Here is a 24,290-nt window from a genome sequence, read left to right on the forward strand (position 1 = left end):
GAACGTCCTGGTGAAAACATTTTCCTTGCTTGTCACTCACTATACCAAGATTTTCCAGAAAAAAGTCAAGATGTGAGTACATAAAGTGTATTTTTAATGACATGCGACAGCCAAGTTTCTGATATGAGTCAAGGAGATTCTGAACTCCTTCCTTCTATGAAGGAGGCTTATGGTTGCCCAGAAAGTTTCCACTAACCACTTGAATGCCTCCCAGGCTTCAAGCTCAGCTGCTGAGAATGATTGCTTAAAATCTTCATCCTGCATAATGGGCTTGATCTTTGGGCCTATAAATATCCCTTCCTTCAGTTTTGCAGTTCTGATTTTTGGAAATTTCTTAAGATGTTGAAAACCTGTTGCGTTTGCTTTACCCATGGCCTTTACCAGGTTCTTCATCAACCCCAGCTTGATATGAAGAGATGGAAGAAATATTTTATGAGGATCCACCAATGGCATAAATTTCACACTGCTTCTCCGTGAGTTATAGGTATCCCTCAGCTGCCAGGCACGCTTGACATAATGTTCAGCTGTAGATCTGCTATCCCACAAGCACAGGAAACAACAGTATTTAATGAATCCTCCTTGCATTCCCATTAGCATGCCAGTGACCGTTAGATCACCACAGATGTTCCACTGGTGTGTTTTATAACTGATTGCTTCTAGTAAATTCTTCATATTCTTATAAGACTCCTTTAGATGAGCAGAATGGGCAATTGGTATACTTGGTTTGGAATTTCTGTTGTGCAATAACACTGCCTTCAAGCTTCTCTCTGAAGAATCAATGAAGAGAAGCCATTCATCTGGACAATGCACCTGTGACAAACTGTTGTAGAGCCCGTTGATGTCATGACAAAAGCACAATGAGCCATTTACAGTGAAGAATGTTGTTAAGTTATGATTCCTTTTTCTGTAATGAGTTATATTAGCATCTTTTGCAAGCAAGTGCTTTTGCTTAAGCCTTGAAACAAGAAGTTCTGCTTTTTCTTTTGAAAGATTTAGATTAGAGAATGATACGGGGAAAAAATTTGTCCCTGTCACTGCCCTGTCCCTGCAACCACCGTCCCTGTCACTGCCCCGTCCCCATCCCCGCAACCACTGTCCCCACCCCCGCAACCATTGTCCCCACCCCATCCCCACGACTACTATCCCTGCAGCATCCATAAAAGCCTCAGTACTCCAATATTTAGCTTATTCCTTCCTTATAAATCAAAGTTCTGGCTGCTGAACTAGAGAAAGAGATGTTCAGCTGGGAGAGCTTGTTTATAAATTTTTATCAACACAACTAATATAATACTTTATCCTAAAGCAAAAAAAAAAACAAAAAAGGAAATAAATATAATTTTTTTTTCTACCTTTGTTGTCTGGTTTTTGCTTTCCTCATCTTCTCATTCAATTCCTTCCATCCACTGTCTGTCTTCTCTCAACGTTTTCCATTTGCTCTATTATTGTGCCTCTCCCTTCACCCCCCCCCCCCCCCAATTGGTCTGGCACTCATCTTCTTCCTTCCACTGCCCCCATAGTCTGGCATTTCTGTCTTCTTCCCTTCCAGTGTGTTCTCCCCACTCTGTCTTCCCCATTTCCCTTCAGCGTCTTCTCCCCACTCTGTCTTCCCCATTTCCCTTTAGCGTCTTCTCCCCACTCTGTCTTCCCCATTTCCCTTCAGCGTCTTCTCCCCACTCTGTTTTCCCCATTTCCTTTCAGCGTCTTCTGCCCACTCTGCCTTCCTCATTTTTTCCCTTCAGCATCCTCTCCCCACTCTGCCTTCCACATTTTTTCCCTTCAGCGTCTTCTCCCCACTCTGTTTTCCCCAATCCCCATTTCCTTTCAGCATCTTCTCCCCTTCTCTCTCACCACTTCACCGCCCTTCAGCACCCTTTGTGTGGCCCGAGAATCTCCCTCCCTCCCCCTTACCTTACCTTGTAGAACGATTTTCAAAATTGTCAAGTTTGGATTCCAATGCATGCATTTGAGCTTGAAGGTTGGTAGTCTGCGAGGTAGTTGCATCAGAGGAGAAGCTTCCGCCCACACACATGCGATTGCAGGCAGGCTCAGCTGGCTTCAACAAGTTACTTTACTAACGCGCCACGAAGGTGAGGAGGAGGGAGTGAGATAGATTTGGTAGGTAGGAAGGAGGGAGGGGGCCACGCGCGTTCCCTCCCTTAACTGCGGGAACAAGACCAGTCACCGCTCCACGGGGCGGTGGATGACCTTGTCCCCGTGCCCGCAATGAGCACTTCCCCCCACCCCCACCATTTCGGTGGGTTACCCACGGCTAGTCATGGGTAACAGCCACCATGTCATTCTCTAATTTAGATTACGAATAAGATAATTGAGCTCAGCTTGTGTAAAGGTCTCTGATTCTGAATCTTCATCATCCACATAATCAGGATCAGATAATTCTGGATTGTAATCAGCTGCTGCATCATCATCACATTCCTCATCATGTTCCACAGAAGCAAATCCATCTTGTGTGGAGGTACAACAGGCCTAATAGCAGAATCCAAAATAGAATATATAATTTTGTGCTTAGTTTTAGCTGAGAATCCACTTGTGTTCGCAAGGCAAAAGTAGCAATCTTTAATATGGTCTCGCGGTTCCATCCATATCATTGGGATTGCAAATAACATCACTGCCTTTCGGCAATTGAGCCAGTCACAAAGTCTGTTGGAACAACTGGTACAGATGATATGTGGAGCCCAAGACTTATCCTGGTCACCCAGTGGACAGCCAAAGTAGAATTTGTATACCTTCTTCAGATCAACGGTAATTGGGCGACATTGTGCTTTCATCGTGAATGAACCACAGACGTAACAGAAACTATCTGGATGATTAGTACAATGTCTTGGCATGAAAGACTGATATTAATCACCGTCATAGCATAAAAAAGCAAAGACAACTGTCGTTAACCCTCCTTATATGTTTATCCTATAAACGCAAGATATATCACCCAATTAATGTTTATAATTATATATAATGAGCCTCATTACAAAAATGTGACGTGCTAGTGAAAAACTAAACACAGATTTGAAATCAGCATGAAAAAGTACTACAAAACCCACCCAACATTAACTCTGATGAAAATGATGTGTTGACCTGTGTTATTTTTACTTCTTGGATTGACTTGTTTGCATACTGTATATGTTCATGTTACAAATTGATGCTGCATGAAAATATGATTTTTGTTTTCTGGTACTCATCTCAGGTATTTTAGTTGTGAACAGTAATTGTTGTCTTTTAGATGATTTGTTCAAACTGCACAAGGGCAAGCCAACTTTAAAGTGGAGGCAATCGTTTGAAAATTATCTGAAGAGTATGCCTCCTTATTACCTTGGTGTAAGTAGATTTTATATATATGTTGTACATGCAAACTATCTTTTAGTCACTGATCAGATATGTTATTTTATGTGTAAATATTTTTATTGAAGTTGCACAAATGACTTACTGAAATGTAAGAATAATTGAATAGGAAAACATAAACCCTCTCTTCCTCCCTGAAAAACTTTACCAACAAGCTACACACTTATTCCGGTGAGTTCTAACAGCAGTTTATGTTCTTAGAAGAATCGGTGACACTGCCCAATAGATGGCATGGTGTGCTTAATTGGTAGGGCACCATATACAACAACATGGCAGCGCCTTTAGCTATATGCACGGTAGAGGAGAAGTCATCAAATTTTTGTGGTTGAAGGATGTGAAACCTCGTGAAATTCATAGAAGAATGCTGCAACAGTATGGAGATGCCTGCATTGGCAAGCGAAGAGTGAACGAATGGATAGATACATTTAAAAATGGATGAACATCAGTCCCTGATTAGGAACGCTGCATCGTCCCAGCATGGCCATCACTGATGAGAAGGTGGGTCATGCCTACGCCATTATTTGTGAAAATAGATGCATTTCTTTAGAAGTTCTGGCCAGGGAATTGGATGTCAGTATCTGATCTGCACATACCATTGTCACGGAGGTTCTCAAGTATCGCAAGTTGTGTGCATAGTGGGTGCCTAGGATGCTGACTGATGAGCACAAGATGATTCTTGTGCAGACTTCCACAGCCTTTTTGGCGCAGTATAGCAATGAAGGAGAAGGCTTCCTGGCACATTTCGTTACATGGGATGAAACCTGGGTGCATCCTTATGAGCTTGAAAGCAAGAGGCAGTCTTCATAAGTGTCACACATCATTTCCAGTCAAGAAGAAGTAAAAGTCTCAATCCTTTGCTGGAAAGGTCTTATTCACTCTCTTCTGTACCAATTTTGGAGCACTATCAGGAAAAGTGTGAAACAGTGAATAGTGCCCAATACAGTGTAATGTTGGAGGAGGAGCTGAAGCCAAAAATACGGAGCTATCGCAGAGAGATTTTGTCTAAAGGTATTCTTCTTCATGATAACGCAAACCCTTACTAGGCCACTGCAACTCTTGACACCTTTCAGAGTTTGAGATTTCAGATCTTACAGCATCCTCCATACAGCCCTGATCTTGCTCCCTCTGATTATCATGTGTTTGGACCCTTGAAGGATGCTTTGAGAGGACAAAGATTTGGAAGCGGTATATTCCTGGCTGAAGGCAGAATGAAAAACATTTTTTTCCAATGGAATAAAGAAGCTGGTGCAACGGTGTGAGAAGTGTGTTGAAAAGGAGGATAATTATGTAGAAAAATGACACATAATTTTTATCTCTAATTGAATTATATATCGCAAAATATTCAATTTGCTATTACTTTTTGAAACGCCCTCGTAAGGAAATATGTGCAGACCTGAAAAAAAATTGCACACTTGTAGTAACATGCCAGAATTGACCACATTAAATGGAAGTATCTTATTTTCTCCCTTCTTTCCTGTCAGCATAAGTCAATACCCATTCAGTTCTGAATATAAATGCAGGGATTGGTTCATGCGCTGACAGAAAAGGGAAAAAAAAACAACCCAAATTTCTCCTCTTAAAAAAAAATTTCTGTGGCTTGAGTAAGCTCATAGAAAATGTATGTTCCAGCATTGTTTGAACATCAGCTATCATTTACTTAAAGGCTTTGTAAAATTTTGAAAACTTTTTTATATGACTTCTTGTAATATTCATGTTATGATATTTTAATTATTGAGTGTTTTTGTATTTTCCTGTAGATTGTACCGCTTTTTTGAACCTTTTTGGTATAGTGCAATTAATAAATCGTGTATTAGATTAGATAAATATACTTTCTAATAATATCCATAGCATAAACGACTGTAACAGAGTTGGGCATAACTGCTAATATTCTATAACTTACACATGAAATTGGCACCCAAGTTTAGGTGACCTAATGAGGGGTAAATCTCTAAGGAAGGTGAAATTTAAAATTTATGGAAGTTGTCTGATCTTTGGAAATGTTTTGAATTGTAGAGTACATATGCATGTTATGAATTGGGAGTTGTGGGAGAATAAGAACTTAGTCTTCTTGAGATTCTGTCCTCTATAATAAAACCCTAAGCGCGCATGCATACTTAGGGTTTTGTGATAGCTGCCACCGTGCTGTGTCCCTCCGTGCCAAATTCCATTTTGGAACACGGAGGCAGAGAACACGCTGGCGACTCTTTCCTCCCGGCCTCACTCACCAACCGCTGCCGACGGCACTGCTCCTCTTCAATGCAGCCTGCTAAGGATCGCAGCCAGCTGTAGCAAACTTCGCAGGCCACTCTGTACCTCGGTAGCACGTTCCCTCTGATGCGATCGCGTACGTCAGAGGGAACGTGCTACCGAGGTGCAGAGCGGCCTGCGAGGTTCACTGCAGCCAGCCGCGATCCTCAGCAGGGCTGCTTTGAAGAGGAGCATCATCAGTTCAAAGACACCAGGAAGCTGGCTGCAGGGGGAGCAGGGAAAAGGGACAGGGGGAGAAGGTAAGGAGTGCAGCGGGACAGGGGGAGCAGGTAAAGAGTGCTGCTGGACAGGGGGAGCAGGGAAGAGGGACAGGGGAGCAGGTAAGGAGTGCTTCCGGACAGGGGGAGCAGGGAAGGGATGCTGATGGACAGGGGGGGAGGTAACAGGAAGGGAGAAGGCCTACTGCTGGACAGGGGGAGCAGGTAAAGAGTGCTGCTGGACAGGGGGAGCAGGGAAGAGGTGCTGCTGGATAGGGGGGAGCAGGGAAGAGGGACAGGGGGAGCAGGTAAAGAGTGTTGCTGGACAGGGGGAGCAGGGAAGAGGGACAGGGGAGCAGGTAAGGAGTGCTGCTGGGCAGGGGGAGCAGTGAAGAGGTGCTGCTGGACACAGGGAGGTAAAATGAAGGGAGAAGGGCTGCTGTTGGACAGGGGGAGCAGTGAAGGGGTGCTGTTGGACAGGGGGGAGGTAAAACAAGGGGAGAAGGGCTGTTGCTGGACAGGGGGAGCAGGGAAGAGGTGCTGCTGGACATGGGGGAGGTAAAAGGAAGGGAGAATGGCTACTGCAGGACAGGGGGAGCAGGCAAGGGGTGGTGGTGGACAGCAAAGTAAAGAGAGAGACAGAAAGAAAGAAAGACACACACACATCTATTCTAGCATCCGTTAATGTAATGGGCTTAAAGACTAGTCTTTAATATTGTTATAAATAAATGAATTGTTATTCTCTACAGTGTCGCAGCAAGGAATATACGAACATAAGCAAAACAATTGGCCTACCCACTGAGTCACTTCTGCACCAGAATCAATATTGCTCAAGTTTGGGGGCTTCTTATTGCTTGTACCCTAATCATATAACAAATGCCAACTGTTCCCATTTAATCAATCCTTGGAAACATGTTGCCACAGCTTTTAGAAGAAAATGGATACCCTTAGTGGCAATAGCCATATTCTCTAGAAAGAGAGATATTGAAAGGGAGAGTTGTGCCTTGGGCTTTACCTTTTCTTTCCCCCCCCACCCTCCAACAGAATATTATTGGCTGTTGCGATGTGATATACTATGACCAACCAGTACATACAAATAGTAGGGGTGCACATTCATTAGCTGTCTCAAAAAAAAAAAAAGATTGTACATTAAATTATTTTAACCTATGCATGCAGTTGATTTGCTATTGTAATTTTTTTGTTGTGTGAAATAAATAAAAAATAACAATGAAAGTTGGGGCAGAAAGTTAAATTTTCCAGAAATGAACAAAAAACTTTTTGCCAGTGCACATTCCTACTAATCAGAAGTGACAGCATATAGGACTTAATTAACTGCATACTGATTTAGGAATGGAAAAAAATATGAAAGTTGTAGAGAGTTTCAGTTAAATATTATAAAAGAAAAGGAGGTATTAAGTTGAGATGCAAGTGACAGTGGAACAAAAGCAGATACAGCACCTGGATGATGACAGAAAAAATAACAGAAATATAAAAACTTAAAAATATATATCAGCAATAAGTTCAAAGAATCCAAAACAAAATATAAAATAAGCAGTTTATTAAAAGTTCAAAAAGGTAAAAGAAACAGCTGTACTCTAATATGGGTGATGTGCAATGGAAAATAAGGACTCAACACAACCCATGTTTTGGTAATGCTAGGTTGCTAGCCTGCCTCAGGGAGTCCAAATATCCTGAAGACACATCTGTCGCACACAGTAAAATTTTGAATCCAGAAATCCAGAACGGGAGGTAAGAAAAGAACATGTTGCTCACTAAAGGCTCTTTTACAAAGCCACTGAAGAGGTTTCTACTGCGGGATGCGCAGGGCCTATGGTAAAAACCTCTGCTGCGGCTTTGTAAAAGCTGGTATAAGCTTGGTTATATATTTTGTTTTGAGTTCTTCGGACTTGTTGATATATATATATATATTTTTTTCCTGTCATCATCTGGATACTATGTGTGTTCTTGTTTCACTATCGCTTGCATCAGTTTTATTGTGAAACTTGTGTTTCCCCTCTTGTGTTTTTTGTATTGAGTGAGGTGTCTGTTGTTCATGCAGCCTTTGAAGAAAACTTTAAGGATGATGGGCGCTCCTAACCTCATTGCTGAAAGCATAGAATATGGCCTCAGTTACAGTGTCATCTCCTATCTCAAAAAGCTGAGCCATCAGGTAAGATTAAAAGTACTCATAACTTTTAGAAGCATTATTTCAGCCAATCTTAGGTTCCCAGCTTCTAATTTTAGCTGCTGTGAAGATAATTAGGTGCCTCAGAGTAACCTTCTCTTTCTGCTCCTTAAACTTCATGTTACTAGGCCAGCTTTACCGCTGTTCATTTTGATAATTAATCTCAATAATAATGATCACCTGAACACCACACCTCCCAGAATGGTTCTGTAAAAACATATTACTCAGTAGCATGCCTTATAAATTATTTTTGTATATAGACATACAACAAGGGCAATTTCCAAACTATTCATATGGATTATTTGATAACTGTCTACTCTGTGTGCCAGGAAAAGTATATATAGATAATTCTTTGAGATTGTATTGCTGTTGGGATCTTTTGGTTTGCTTTGACTGCAGCTGTTTTTTATTACTACCCAGAAACTGCCGCCCCAGGCAAATTGCCTAGTCTGCCTAGTTGTTAAGCTGATTGTGGCTGCTGCTCATGTTTTGTGTTTGACCTTCCATCATGTCTTACTCTTTTCAACATCTTTTCTCACTTGAATTACTATAGGTCCTTGACACATTATCTCTCTCTTTCACTCCTTTCTGTTCACCAGATCCAAATTGTAGCTATCTGTGTTAATGGCATCTCCCTAAATTTTGCCTTATCTTCACCGTCTCTCAATCATACGATGTCAAATCTTTAACATCCCATCTTTCATTCCTAGACATTTGACAAAAAGGGTTCCTTAAGTTTTCATCGGTCCCCCACCTTTTAATTGAAATGAAGAAGGTGCTTTGCTAGGAAATCTACTATACTGGTCTGCTGCACTGCAACTAAAGAGTTTGGCATAGTGGTTAAAGCTACAGCCTCAGCACCCTGAGGTTGTGGGTTCAAACCTCGTGCTGCTCCTTGTGACCATTGGCAAGTTGCTTAATTCTCCACTGCCCCAGGTACACCGGGGACAGACAGGGAAAATGCTTAAACTACCTGTATGTAAACCGCTTTGAGTGTGGTGGTAAAACTACAAAAAGGCAGTATACAAGTCATAATTCCTTTCCCTTTATTTTATCTTTTTACTTTATTTCTTCTATAATAATTTATATAAGGGAAATGAACCTCTATGGCAGTATTCTTCAATGCAAAGCCCAGGAACCATTGGTGGCCCTCTTTGCCTTTCTGGTTGTCTTTTTTATTTTTTTCTGCTACTCTGCCTAAACTAAACCTTAACCTTATATACAGCATCTTCTCTATAAATATAGAGTTTGACACGGTTTACAAAAATTAAAAGGGAAGTACAGTGGGAGTTGGTGATAGGGGGAACTGGAAATTTACATTTTTGAAAATAGCCAAGTTTTCAGGTGTCTGCCTGTCTACCCAGGCTCAGGACACAAAGGAGAAAGTAGACGGGGGCAAGAGTACATGCTTGAAGAACAAGGCATTTTTCAATAGACAAGATAATACACTTGGAAATGGTCGGAACCTAGAGAATACTCCCCAATGAAGTCTGAAGATGGGTTGTAGGGATGGCCCCCATATAAAAATATTTAGCGGTTCTCCTTTAACTCCTTAGAATCCAAAGTGGCCCAAACTTAAAAATGAATGAAAACCACTGCTTTACAGCATGAAGTGTTTATAAATATCTGATTTTTCAACTGTAATAATATGTGTTTTTTTAAAGGCCAAAATCGAGTCTGATAGAGTTATAGGATTGATAGGCAAAAAAATGACACAAGAGACTGGAATTAAGGTTGGAAGCAGGTCACGCACTCTGTCTCTGGCCCATCGGAAAGATTTTAAACTGCTGCTGCAAGGAGTCACAGGGGAAGTTCCTCACCGGCTACTAGATCTGAACATGACAGAGTTTGCAGGGTTTCAAATAGCTTTGCTGAATAAGGTAAAACGTTTTTTTACATGTGAGATTTTAATAAACTATTTCATAATGACTAGTTTTGCTTAAATGTGATGTTTTCCTTGCTTTTTTTCCCCTTAGAATTTTGTTGTAATTTCTGCTGTTTTTAGGCCCTTTTTTTTTTTTTTTACTATGGTAGAGGTTTTTACCGCAACCCGGAGTGCTAAATACTCTGATGCTCATAGGAATTCTGTGACCGCAGTAGAAACCTCTACAGTAGCTTAGTAAAAGGGGGGGGGGGGATTAATTTGATGATATGCTCTTTTATTTTCCTTTTAATAACTACTACTGGTGAAATTCTGTGAACAAAATTAGCAAACTCTAAGGGCTCCTTTTACAAAGATGCATTAGGGCCTTAACGCATGGAATAGTGCGCGCTAGCCGCTTCCGCCTCCTTAGCGTGTGCTAATCTTGTGCGTGGGCTATAAACGCTAGCGTACCTTAATAAAAGGAGCCCTAAGTTTATTTGTCAAAATTTAAACACTATTTTTGCTAATTATTATCCATATTCCATTTAAAACATTTAAAATAAAATGTTTTTCTTCTATCTTTATTGTCAAGACATTTTATTTTTCCATCATGTTGGTTCCTATTTCTCTTTTCTGCTATCCTGTTATCTCCTAATTCTTCAAGTGGCTGCTATATATTTGTGTCTTCTCCTTTCTCCTGCCTATTCCCTCACTATATCTGCCTTTGACATGTTGATCATTCCTTTTTAGCTCTTTTCTGCTTCTTTCTTACCCTTCTCCTCTTTATCACGTTTCAGCTACCTATCAAATTTCCATCTTCTCTCCCATTCACCATCTCATTCCTTTTTTTAGCTCTCCATTCCCTTTCATCTTCAATGTACACCCCCTCCCCCCCCCCCCACACACACATACACAATATTACCATACTTCTACCCTTTGTAATATCTATCCTCTCGGCCATTTCCTTACTTCCCTCTCAGGGTTCTACCATTTTCAGTGTCCAGCACCTGCTCTTTCTTCCTTCCCTCTCCACCTTCCCTCCTGCACCCTCACCCATGGTCTAGCATGTCTCCCACTCTATTCCCTCACTCCCGTTGCTAGGCATATCTCCATCACTCCATTCTGCTCCTGGATCTAAAATCTCCCTCCTTCTCCTCTTCCACCTCCTGTGTATTTCTCCCTCTCTCTAATCCACCCCCATGTCCAACACCCCTCTCTCCCTTCCTTGTGTCCCTCCCCCCATGCAATATTCTCTTTATCCCAGGACAAGCAGGCAGCATATTCTTGACTGATGGGTGACGGCACCGACGGAGCCCCGGTACGGACAATTTTAGAGTGATTGCACTCTAAGAACTTGGAAAGTTCTGGTAGGCCGCACCGCGCACGCGCGAGTGCCTTCCCGCCCGACAGAGGCGCGCGGTCCCCAGTTTCTTAGTTTCCGCGGAGCTAAGAAGACGCGTTTCCTCAACGGCTGTTGAAGAAATATTTTTTCGATCTTCCCGCTCGCGTAAACCTTTGTTTTAATAAAGGTTTCTTTAGTTCTTTATTATTTTCCTTTTTAAAAAAAAAAAAAAAAAAAACTTAGTTGTTTTTCTCTTTCTTTTTTCGTTTCGCCCCGGCGGGGCCTGTTGCCACAATCGAAGCCTCGGCTTTCGATTTGGCAGAGGCTGTCTTTACTTTCATGCCCCCTCAGCCCGGGTTTAAAAAGTGCCAGCGGTGCGCTAGGCCAATCTCACTGACAGACCCACATAACTGGTGTCTGCAGTGTCTTGGTCCTGACCATCAAGCGTCCACTTGCACCCGCTGTGCAACTTTGAAAAAACGAACACTTAAGAACCGCCAAATCCAACAGCGGTTGCTATTCGGTGCCGAGATGTCCGATTCCAATGTACCGGCACCGACATCAGCTGCATCTCAATCGGCACCGACTTCATCGACACCGCGCGATACCGCGCCGGCGTCGCAACCAGCAGGTAAGCCGGCTAAGAAGCCTTCCCCGCTGGAGCGTCCTCCGGTCTCTACTGCAGTGAGTCCAATCCTGCCGACCTCGAGGCGCCCACGGAAGCGCTCCGCTCCGATTGAAGTTAGCCCCTCGACATCGGGTTCTTCATCGGAGTGTCGAGCGGCACCCAAGGTACCGCAGAAGAAAAAGGCGGTACCGGTGCCTTCATTGGACGAGCGCATTGCCGCCGTTCTGCAGGTACAGCTGAGAGAACAACTCCAACAGCTACTACCTGCCTTTTTGCCCCAGAACCTTCCAGTTCCGGTACGGTCGGAGCCACCGGTGCCGATAGTGGAACGCCCTCTTTTATCGGCATCCACTTTATCGGTACCGGGTCTTACCACCTCATCGACCTCGATGCCGGTTTTAGCTCCAGAGCCAAAATCTCACCACCAGGCGGTTCAAACCTCGGTACCAGCACAACAGGTTACATCGCCTGGTACCGTATCCATGAGGTCGGGCAAGTCCACACATAAAACCCGACACCAGGACCCTTCCACACCAGAGTCTCGACACCATGGCTCTCAGGTTAGGGATCCTGATTTGTGGGGTGATTCGGAAGAGCCCTTTCTTTCCGAAGGTGAATGCTCTTCTGATGAGGAGGAACACCTTGTTACCAATCCCTCTTCTCATCCAGATTCCGCATCTTTTCCTTCTTTTCTAAAGGAAATGTGTGAATCCTTGTCTATTCCCTTGGAGGCTGAGTCAAAGAAATCTAAGGCATTTCTTGATGCATTGGATTTTGACCAGCCTCCAAGGGAATTTCTTAAACTTCCTCTCCATGATATATTGAGAGAAACGTTTTATAAAAACCTGGAAACTCCCCTGACTGTCCCTGGAGCCCCTAGAAAACTGGACTCTTTATACAGGGTGATACCTATACCTGGGTTTGATAAACCCCAACTCCCGCATGAGTCTCTTTTGGTGGAGTCCACTTTAAAGAAATCAGCGGGAGCTAATGTGTATGCCTCAGTCCCTCCTGGCAGAGAAGGGAAATCAATGGACAAATTTGGCAAGCGGCTATATCAAAATGCCATGCTTGCAAATAGATCAGGAAATTATGCGTTTCACTTCTCATTTTATTTGAAACATTTAATCCAAACAGTTTCTACCTTTGAGAAATATCTGCCTGATCGCAAAAAATCCGCTTTTCACACTTGTACCTCCTCTCTTCTCCAGTTGAGGAAGTTTCTAGTAAGATCAATTTATGACACCTTTGAATTGACTTCTAGAGCCACGGCTATGTCAGTGGCTATGCGCAGGTTGGCATGGCTCAGGGTCTCAGAGCTGGAAGTAAACCACCAAGACCGTTTAGCAAATACACCTTGCTTAGGGGATGAGCTGTTTGGGGATTCCATGGATTCCACCACACAGAAGCTATCAGCGCATGAGACACGTTGGGATACTCTCCTAAAGAACAAAAAGAAGACTCCACCTGCTAGGCCTTTCCGACAGCAATCGGCCTACCAACGCCGCTATGCTGCTCGTCCTTTGCCTCAGGCTACTCAACAGCCTAGAAGGCAACGACAGCAACAACAACGTCAACCTCAAAGGCAGACGCAGCAGCAACAGAAACCTCCCCCACCTCAAAAGTCTACTCAACCCTTTTGACGTGTTTCTCCTGAGCATAGCCAATATCTTACCATCTACCCATCTTCCCCAACCTATAGGAGGACGCCTGACCCATTTTCTCAGTCGGTGGGAGATCATTACATCCGACCAATGGGTCCTAAACATCATCCGCCACGGCTACTCTCTCAACTTCCAGACTTATCCCGCTCAAAGTCTACCAAAAGAGTCTGCTTTGAACACTCATCAATCCTCTCTCCTGATACAAGAGGTTCAATCTCTTCTTCTTCTAAACGCTATAGAAGAAGTTCCTCTAGACCAGAAAGGTCAGGGATTTTACTCCCGTTACTTTCTAGTTCCAAAGAAAACAGGAGATCTCAGGCCCATCTTAGATCTTCGAGATCTCAACAAATGCTTGGTCAAGGAGAAATTCAAGATGCTTTCTTTAGCAACTCTTTATCCTCTTCTCAATCAGGGCGAATGGCTATGCTCCCTCGACCTCAAGGAGGCTTACACTCATATTCCCATCCATCTAGCCTCCAGACAGTATCTCCGCTTCATGATCAATCACTGTCATTACCAATACAAAGTTCTCCCCTTCGGACTTGCTTCATCTCCAAGAGTGTTCACCAAATGTCTGATTGTGGTAGCTGCTTTCCTTCGTTCACACCATCTACAAGTTTTTCCTTACCTGGACGATTGGTTGATAAAGGCCAACTCTCCTCAAACAGTGCTACTGGCCACCAATCAAACCATCTTGTTCTTACAGACTCTGGGGTTCGAGGTCAATTTTCCCAAATCTCATCTCATCCCCACTCAGAGACTTCAATTCATTGGAGCAGTGCTGGACACGATCCTCATGAGAGCATTCCTGCCGTCCAACCGGCTCCACACTCTTCAGGTTTTGTGTCAACAGGTTCTTCCTCAAAATTCCATCTCTGCCAAACAAATGATGATACTATTGGGACACATGGCTTCAACAGTGCATGTCACTCCTCTGGCACGTCTTCACCTGCGCACACCTCAATGGACCCTTGCTACCCAGTGGTCCCAAGCGACGGATCCTTGCTCACGTCACATATCTGTGACATCATCTCTTCGTCAGTCTCTACAATGGTGGTTGGTATCCTCAAATCTATCCAGAGGTCTTCTATTCCATCTACCTCCTCATCAACTAGTCATCACAACCGATGCCTCCCCGTATGCTTGGGGAGCTCATTTGAACGAGTTCCAAACTCAAGGTCTGTGGACAGCCCAGGAAAAGAAGCACCACATCAATTTCCTGGAACTCAGAGCAATGTTTTATGCCCTCAAGGCTTTCCAACATCTTCTCTTCCCTCAAGTTCTGCTCCTGTGCACAGACAATCAGGTGGCGATGTACTACATCAACAAACAGGGCGGAACGGGTTCTCGCCTCTTGTGCCAGGAAGCCCAGAAAATCTGGACTTGGGCCATAAATCATCATCTATTCCTGAAAGCGATTTACATTCAGGGAGAAGAGAATTCTTTAGCAGACAAACTCAGCAGAATTCTCCAACCTCACGAGTGGACACTCGATCCTACAACTCTTCAGTCCATCTTCGCTCAATGGGGCACTCCTCAGATAGACCTCTTTGCAGCTCCTCACAATCACCAGCTGCCCCTTTTCTGCTCCAGACTTTACTCGCCTCACCGTCTGGCAGCGGATGCGTTTCTCCTAGATTGGTCAAATCTGTTCCTGTATGCTTTCCCTCCTCTTCCTCTCATGTTGAGGACCTTATTCAAGCTCAAGAGGGAACGAGCCACCATGATTCTGATAGCTCCGAGGTGGCCCAGGCAACATTGGTTCTCCCTTCTACTTCAACTCAGTTCCAGAGAACCTTTTCTTCTGCCACTGTATCCTTCTCTGCTTACACAGCATCAGGAAACCCTTCTGCATCCCAACCTCCAGTCTCTGCACCTGACAGCTTGGTATCTCTCGGGCTGACTTCGAGTGATCCCCTTTTATCTCAGCCTGTTCGTTCAATTCTGAATGCCTCCAGAAAGCCGGCCACTCTACAATGTTACCATCAAAAGTGGACACGTTTTTCTTCCTGGTGTCTTCTTCATCACCATGATCCCACTTCCCTTGCAGTGGAGACCTTGTTGGACTATCTTCTTTCGTTGTCCGACTCTGGTCTCAAATCCACTTCAATCAGAGTCCACCTCAGTGCTATTGCGGCTTTTCATGAACCAGTCCATGGAAGACTCCTCTCAGCTCATCCCTTGGTGTCCAGGTTTATGCGGGGTCTTTTTAATATGAAACCACCTCTTAAAGCCCCTCCTGTTATCTGGGATCTCAATGTAGTTCTATCCGCTTTGATGAAGCCTCCATTTGAACCCTTAGCTACTGCTTCTTTCAAGTTCCTCACTTGGAAGGTACTTTTCCTTATTGCTCTTACCTCTGCCAGGAGGGTCAGTGAGCTACATGCACTAGTTGCGGATCCACCTTTTACAATCTTTCATCATGACAAGGTGGTTCTGCGTACACATCCAAAGTTTCTCCCTAAGGTTGTCTCTGATTTTCATCTCAACCAATCCATTGTTCTGCCTGTCTTCTTTCCGAAACCTCACTCGCATTCTGGAGAACAGGCTCTACATACTTTGGACTGTAAAAGGGCTCTAGCTTACTATTTAGAGCGTACTAAGCCCCACAGATCTGCTCCCCAGCTCTTCCTGTCGTTTGATCCAAATAAATTGGGACGTCCTGTTTCTAAGCGTACGTTGTCTAATTGGCTGGCAGCGTGTATTTCTTTCTGTTATGCTCAGACCGGACTGACACTGGAAGGTTCTGTCACTGCCCATAGAGTCCGAGCCATGGCAGCATCTGTAGCTTTCCTCCGTTCTACTCCTATTGAGGAAATCTGCAAGGCTGCTACTTGGTCCTCAGTTCATACTTTTACATCTCATTATTGTCTGGATGTTTTTTCCAGACGGGATGGACACTTCGGCCAATCTGTTTTGCAAAATTTGTTTTCCTAATGGCCAACCTTCCCTCCATCCCTCTTTTTGTTAGCTTGGAGGTCACCCATCAGTCAAGAATATGCTGCCTGCTTGTCCTGGGATAAAGCACAGTTACTTACCGTAACAGGTGTTATCCAGGGACAGCAGGCAGATATTCTTGCGTCCCTCCCACCTCCCCGGGTTGGCTTCTTAGCTGGCTTATCATAACTGGGGACCGCGCGCCTCTGTCGGGCGGGAAGGCACTCGCGCGTGCGCGGTGCGGCCTACCAGAACTTTCCAAGTTCTTAGAGTGCAATCACTCTAAAATTGTCCGTACCGGGGCTCCGTCGGTGCCGTCACCCATCAGTCAAGAATATCTGCCTGCTGTCCCTGGATAACACCTGTTACGGTAAGTAACTGTGCTTTTCCTCCCTTTCACTGCCATATCCAACATTATCCCAGGACAAGCAGGCAGCATATTCTCACATGTGGGTGACGAGATCCACGGAGCCCCGGTACGGACAGTAGAGAGTTGCACGGGGACAGAAATCCCGCCCCTCCCCGTCAGGATCCTCTCCGTCCCCGCAAGGAATTACCTCCATCCCCGTCCGTCCCCATAAAAAGCAGCAATTACTTCTGACAGGATCATCAATTCCACAGTTTCTTTTGTGTTTGCGCTGCTGTTTTCCTTGTGGAATCTCTTTGGTGGAACCCTTTTTTTGTTTTCTGTTCTGGTAATTAACTTATAAACCCTTTCTTTTACTAAGGCTGACGTGTCCATTATATTATATGGACGAACCCTGCTTCCAAAGCCTTCCATCCCCGTGGGAGTCCCGTTGGCTAGAGGGGGGTCCTCGTGGGAGTCCCATGAGCCAGAGGGGGGTCCCCGTGGGAGTCCCATGGGTTAGGGGGGATTCCCGCGGGAACCCCATGGGACCCGCGGGATTCCTGCGATTCCCGTTCCCGTGCAGACCTCTAACGGACAGTATTAAAAGTGTACTGTCACTTGAAGTTCCAAGAACCTTTGCAACTGCCTACACCTTGCATGTGCAAGTGCCTTCCTGCCCAAAGTAGGCTCACAGTACCTCAGTTCTTTGTTTTCCGCAGAGCGAAGAAGTATTTTTTTGACTGAATTCCATTCAGTCTGCATTGCCTTCCTTTTCGTATGTCTTTTTTTAAATACTTTTTTCTTATCAGTATTGTTCTTTTCTCTTTCCTTAAAAAAAAAAAAAAAAGAAATGGAAAATTTAATTTAAAAAAATATATATATTTTCGTTTTTTTTCTTCAAACTCTGGCTTCAGTCTCTGATTTTTTTCCTCAGCAGGTTTCTCTCTGTTTTACATTGAGTATAATCTCACTGATTAAATTATTTTCCTTCGATGTCGAAACCGTCAACTGGTTTTGAGAAGTGCTCTAGGTGCAGAGGCCTATTTCTATCACTGACTCTTGTAGTTTTGGTCTACTGTGTTTTGGTCTACTGTCTACTATCCCCAGCCCAATCCGGCTTCCGTAAGGGCCACAGCACAGAATCAGTACTCCTTGATATCATCGACGACAGCTGGTCAATACTCGACAAAGGCAATGACGCCCTACTAGTCCTACTTGACCTTAGCGCTGCCTTCAACACAGTTGACCACCACCTACTCACATCTAGGCTCCACGACCTCGGTATCAAAGACACAGCCCTCCAATGGATCACCTCCTTCCTTCACCAAAGGACCCAAACTGTCCTACTAGGGACACATAAATCCAACCCTAAGCCTATCAAATATGGCGTTCCTCAAGGCGCCCTTCTATCCCCCCTCCTATTCAACCTCTACATCAAACCCGTCATCGATATAGCCCAAAAATATAAAATCAAAATCCACTCTTATGCAGATGACATCCAGCTGCTCCTCCCCTTAGGCGAAAACCGGCCATCCCAAATTGCTAACCTCGAACTCTGCCTCACTGACATGAAAACTTGGATGTCAAACAACAAGCTTCAACTTAACGCCTCCAAAACCGAACTCCTATGGATCAGAAACAAAAACACCAAATACCTACGACCTACACTAACATGGGATTCCACTCTACTAACGGCAGCAGATCAAGTTCGCAGCCTGGGAGTAACCCTAGACGGACACCTATCCCTATCTAACCACATATCCCAAGTGGTCTCCACCTCCTTCTACTACCTTCGCCAACTGAAAAGGATCAAACCCTACATCTCCACACCAGACCTCGCCCAACTCCTATACGCATATGTCCTCTCCAGACTGGATTATTGTAACTCCCTATTTAATGGACTAACCAAAAATAATATCAAACGCCTCCAACGGGTCCAAAATGCAGCCATCCGCCTCCTACACAACCTCAACTACCGCGATTCCATCTCCCCGGCACTCCATGCTGAACACTGGCTCCCGATTAGCCAACGCTGTACTTTCAAAGCCCTGGCAATTGCTCACAAGAGAATCTACTCCACCACCCCCTCCTACATAAAATCCAAGCTTCCCATCTACAACCCCACTCGCACCCTCCGCTCAAAGTCAGGGATACGCCTATGCACCCCCCCCGGAAGATCCCTGCTCACAGAAACTGCCCACAAACGATCCTACAGCCACTTCATTCCACACCTCTGGAACCAACTCCCCCCCCAACTTAGACAACAGAACTCATTATTAACATTCCGTAAATCGGTAAAGACCCTCCTCTTCAACTAAAGATCTCCTCTGTCTTCTCCCCCCCTTAGGCCCCACCCTCCACTCTCCTATCACCTTCCCGAACTTCCAGTATGACCCTCTCTTCTCTATCCACTAACAAATTGTACCTAAACGCTTATAATCTTTCCTTAACCTAAACTACTGTATTTCCCCTTCTCTCTTTCTGCATACTCTCCCTGTATTTAATTCTCTCCAAAAACTTTAAATCCAATCCCTAAACCTGTTGTACTACTTATATGTCTAGTTACTCCCCACTGTGTATGTTCATTTGTAAACCGTTCTGAGCTATTGGGAGGACGGGATAAAAATCTAAATAAATAAATAAATAAACACCGAGCTGAGTCTTCTGCTCAATGTTACACCTTACAGCAACGCTCCTTCAAGGCCTGTCGCATTCAACAGGACAAGCTCTTTGGCTTGGCCATAAATCACCAAATCTTTGGAGCCCTCGACATTGAAAACTCCTGCATCGCATCAACATTAGAAGAACAAGTAGCATCGAGGAAGCTATCCACTTCCCAGCAAGCGTCAAGGGTCTAGACAGCATTGAGTCTCTTGATACAGACCAAACATCGACGCCAATGTTCTCAAGCTTCACAGGTTGTCTCTTCATTGTGTGCATCCTCATCGAGGTCACCCGCTTTGAGGCAACCTGCTGCACCAAGGGGCTGTTGAGCCATTAGTACTGGTGAGTTCTCTGCAAGCATTGCAGGTCTCTACATCATTGAGTCGCATGATGCAAACCAAGCACCGACACTACCATTCTCTAGCTTCGCAAGTTGTCTCTCTTTCACGGTGTATATCCGTATCAAGGTCACCCGCTTCAAGACAACCTGCTGCACTGATGGTACCAGCAGTTGAGCCATCGGTACTAGTGCATTACAACGTACATCCTCATTGAGGTTATCCAATTTGAGGAAATCTGCTGCACTGCGGGTACTGGCTATTGAGCCATCGGTACCAGTGCATACTTTCAGGAGGGAATTCGATACAGTGTGTAAATTGCACTGCATATGGGTGCTCACATTGACTCCCTCGGTACTGGCCCAGCCTGAGCCATATCAGTATGAGGTTTCCAGGTACTGATGTCGACTCTCCATTGAAGCATCAAGCTACTTCTCATGGATCTTTTGAGAAGCATCATCATCCCCATCTAGATGACAATCTACCTCCAGGCATTGCTCTTCACATCGAGGTTTTAGCTCATCGCATTGAAGTCTTCCATTGAGCCATCGAGCCACTACTTCGAAGCATCGACATTCTCTTTTGCCACGATGGTCCTCATGCTTTCAAATGTAAAAAGGATACTCATCGATCCTTGTCATCATCGGATCAGTACTGAAGATAATGTAAACTTTCCCAGAGAATCTGAAGCACTAGCTTTATCTGGCTCTGAGTCTTCCGGCATACCTTCACTATGGAAAACACTTCCTAGAAGAAGATCTTCTCCAGAGGATTTGTCTTTACCAGATATATTAGACAGTTGGGGAAAGCCCTACATATCTTGTTGGAAGCTGACACTGGACCAAGTGTTGAATACTTGGATGCTTTGGACTATACTGAGCCCTTACATGGCATTTTTTAAAGAGACACTTTTTGCAAAATGCCTTTATCATGGTGGCTCCAAGACAACTAGATTCCATTTACAGAATCTATTCTCTTCCAGGATTTGATAGACCACAGCTTCAATATCAATCATTCCTTGTGGAGTCAGCCCTAAATAAATATTTCAGTGCAAGTGTTTCTGCCTCTGCACTTCTTCTGGGGAACTCCTTAAATAAACTTATTTCTGTTCCCCCACAATTACACACTGCCTCACTTCGGTTCCAGACAATCTAGTGGTAGATGATACCTTTCTACTGATTTTTCCCAATCTGCAGTCTTTGTTCTTGGGAGCTTGGTACCTCCTGGGATAACCTCAGCATTTTGCTGATCTCCAGATCCTGTCAGAATCATGTTGGATACACCCAGAAAACTGTCTGCATAGCAGTGCTACTCTCAGAAGTGGACACGTTTTTCATCATGGTGTACTCTTCATCATCAGCATGCTTCATCCTTCTCTATATATTCAATATTGGATTGGATTTCCTTCTCCACTTATCTAATTCAGGTCTTAAAACCAGTTCAGTCACAGTTCATCTTAGTGCCATCAGTGCTTTCCTCATGCCAGTCAACAAAAATTCTCTGACTGCTCATCCTTGTGTTATGAGGGGATTTTCAATATCTAACTACTCTCAAACCATTTCCACTGGTTTGGGGTCTTACTGTTTTATTTATTTATTTTTTCTATCCGAAGGGATTACAGGTTAAACATACATAAAATACAGTTAAAGGTTACAATATGCCAGTTACAGAACAATTTTACGATACAAGGTTGTGTCCTAATTCTATACATACTAGGGATCTAATATCAGTAAACATAAAATAGAGTTCAGAAGTTAAAGTTTGCTATAGTTATCCTCAACAGTGTAAGTTTTTCAATACAAGTTTTTATCCAATCTAAACACACTTTAGGGATCTAATACCAATATACATAATGTATAGTTACAGGTTACATTTGCCATAGTTACAGTGGCAGGTATTTCAATACCAGTTTTTTTTTAAATGTGATACATACTGGGATCTAGTACCAATGTACGTTTCTTTGTAATCTGTCGGTCATGGGCAGGGCAGTTAGGTAAAGAGGTATGTTTTTATTGTTTTCCTAAAGCTGAGGAGGCCTTCAAGGGATCTGATCTGCGGGGGCAGTTGGTTACATTACATTACATTGGTGTCTTCTATCCTGCCAATACCTTTCAGTTCTAGGCGGTTTACAAGAGTTGGCCTGGGCATTTCCAGGAAGAATACATGGTTAATAGATGTAGTATGCGTCGGGATCTGTGGAGGGTCAATCAGGTTTAGTTAGATCATTTGATAAATTCAGTGGTTCAGTAGGAACGTTGTTTGGCGGTTTGCAATTGAAGGGCCCGACCAGGAGGCGTTTTGAGGCGTATTTCATCCTGGGAGTGGAGGGACCTGTTAGGCATGTACGGAGGAAGCTTTGCCATCACATAGTACGGCGCCATGTCATGAAAATATTTGAATGCTAGCATCAAGCCCTTGAAAACACAATGTTTGGCCTCAGGCAGCCAGTGAACTGATCCTAGGAGACAGGGTCATGGGCACAGAAGTTTTTTAAAAGTCTGATTGCTGCGTTTTGTACATGGTGGAAATGTCGTATGTTGTTTGCTGTGAGACCATTGAATAGGGCTGATAAAGCCTCCATTTTAGCCAATGTCTTCTACTCATCTTGCCTATATCACTTTCACAGTAATATTTCATAATCCCCATCACTCATGCACGTCGATTGAGGAGCGAGATTCAAGCGTTGGTGTCAGACCCACCTTTTAAGCTTTCTACCATGATATGGTAGTTCTCTGCTCCCATCCTGAATTCCTACTGAATATAGTCACGGGATTTCATTGGAATCAATCATTTGTGCTTCCAGTTTATTCCCAAGCCTCATTCTGACCCTGGAGAAACAGCTCTTCATACCTTCATACTGCTGTGGCTTATCATTTTCAATATCTCAACTGTTCCTCTTCTTCAATCCTCACAGCTTGGTTTGGCCTGTAACCAAGAGAACTTGTTCCACATGGTTGGCAGCCTGTGTTGCCTTCTACTGTGCTCAGGCTGGGCTGCAGCTCGGGAGTCGTGTAACAGCATAAGGTCCTAGCTATGGCAGCTTTAATTGCTTTCTTGCATTCCACTCCCATAGATGAAATCTGTAAAGCAGCTATTTGGTCCTCAGGTCACACGTTCACGTCTCACTACTGTTTGGAATCCTTTCCAGATGAGATGGTCACTTCAGCCAAGCAGTATTCCAAATTTTTTTCTCTTAATGGCCAACACTTCCTCCATCCCATTCTGGAGTCCCACATGTGAGAATATGCTGTCTGCTTGTCCTGGGATAAAGCACAGTTACTTACCATAACAGGTGTTATCCAGGAGCAGCAGGCAGATATTCACAATCTACCCACCTCCCCAGTTGGCTTCTTAGCTTGCTTACGGAACTGAGGTATCAGCCTACATTGGGCGGGAAGACACTCGCACATGCATAGTGCGGGCAGTCGCAAAGTTTCTTGGAACTTAAAGTGACAGTACACTTTTAATACTGTCTGTACCAGGGCTGCATGGATGACGTCGACTACACATGAGAATATGCTGCCTTCTGTCCCTGTTACGGTAAATAACTGTGCTTTTCTGTTTTTTTTCCCAGTCTCCACCATCTCTTTCTCCCCTTCCTTGTGCCCTGCATCAAACCTCTCCCCCTTCCATGCACCATCTTTCCCTCCCCTCCATTATCTTGTGCAACATTTCACCCTCTCCCTTCACCATGCATGTCTCCCTCCCCTCTCCCTGTTCCAGCATCTTTCCTTCCTCTCACCCCTCCCCTATGCCAACAATTTTCCTTCCTCCCCTCCCCTGTACTCTCTTCTCCCTAGTAAGGCTTGCTTTATTAGGTTGCAATATCAGCAGCGATACTTGCACGCTACCTCCCGCTAACCTGGAAGTCTCCTCTCTGCCATGGAGAGACTTCTGTGTTAACAGCAGGCACCATGTGGGAATCGCTGATATCGCAACCTGATGAAGCTGACACTGTCCGAGATTCTGTGTGTCTATGCATTTCTACAGAAATTCTGCGTTGCGCAGTCGTACAGAAATCTGTCAGAAGTAAATAACGTTTAAACTGCATAGATTAGAATACAATGTGGTATATCAAGAAATAAAGACTTGATATTTGATTACCCATTTTCATGTCATCCTGTGAGTGATAGCATGTAAAAATTGGGAATACTGATCAATGTTTTCTTTTTATAATGCTAAAACATTTAGGATCTGAAACCTCAGACCTTTAGAAATGCTTATGACATACCCAGAGCAAACCTTCTGGATCACCTAACAAGAATGAGGTCTAATCTTCTGAAGAGCACACGCACATTTCTCAAAGGACAGGATGAAGGTAAGTACTTGTCTTTTTGGTGGTGGTCTGCATCTGTGCCCTTCTGTTAAGTCCCATGTAAAGGTCAGGCCTAATGTCTGTATGCTTACTTTCCTATTTCCATCTCAGATTTGCTAAGTTGCTGATTTAAATATTTTTTTTCTTGAACACTCACTGCACAGTTGAAGTGGAATGCAAAGCTT

General features: G+C 44.0%; 1 protein-coding gene across 1 annotated transcript in view; it reads left to right on the plus strand.

The window, feature by feature from the left end:
• INTS6 (integrator complex subunit 6) overlaps positions 1-24,290 on the plus strand; it is a 191,592-nt gene that overhangs the window by 129,927 nt on the left and 37,375 nt on the right. Inside the window, exons 10-13 of the mRNA XM_033947929.1 lie at positions 3,236-3,330; positions 7,879-7,989; positions 9,669-9,884; positions 23,982-24,108. Coding sequence (XP_033803820.1) covers positions 3,236-3,330; positions 7,879-7,989; positions 9,669-9,884; positions 23,982-24,108 — 549 coding nt within the window. The remainder of the gene's footprint in view (positions 1-3,235; positions 3,331-7,878; positions 7,990-9,668; positions 9,885-23,981; positions 24,109-24,290) is intronic.

The sequence above is a fragment of the Geotrypetes seraphini genome, chromosome 6 (assembly GCF_902459505.1).
Source record: "Geotrypetes seraphini chromosome 6, aGeoSer1.1, whole genome shotgun sequence".
NCBI lineage: Eukaryota > Metazoa > Chordata > Amphibia > Gymnophiona > Dermophiidae > Geotrypetes > Geotrypetes seraphini.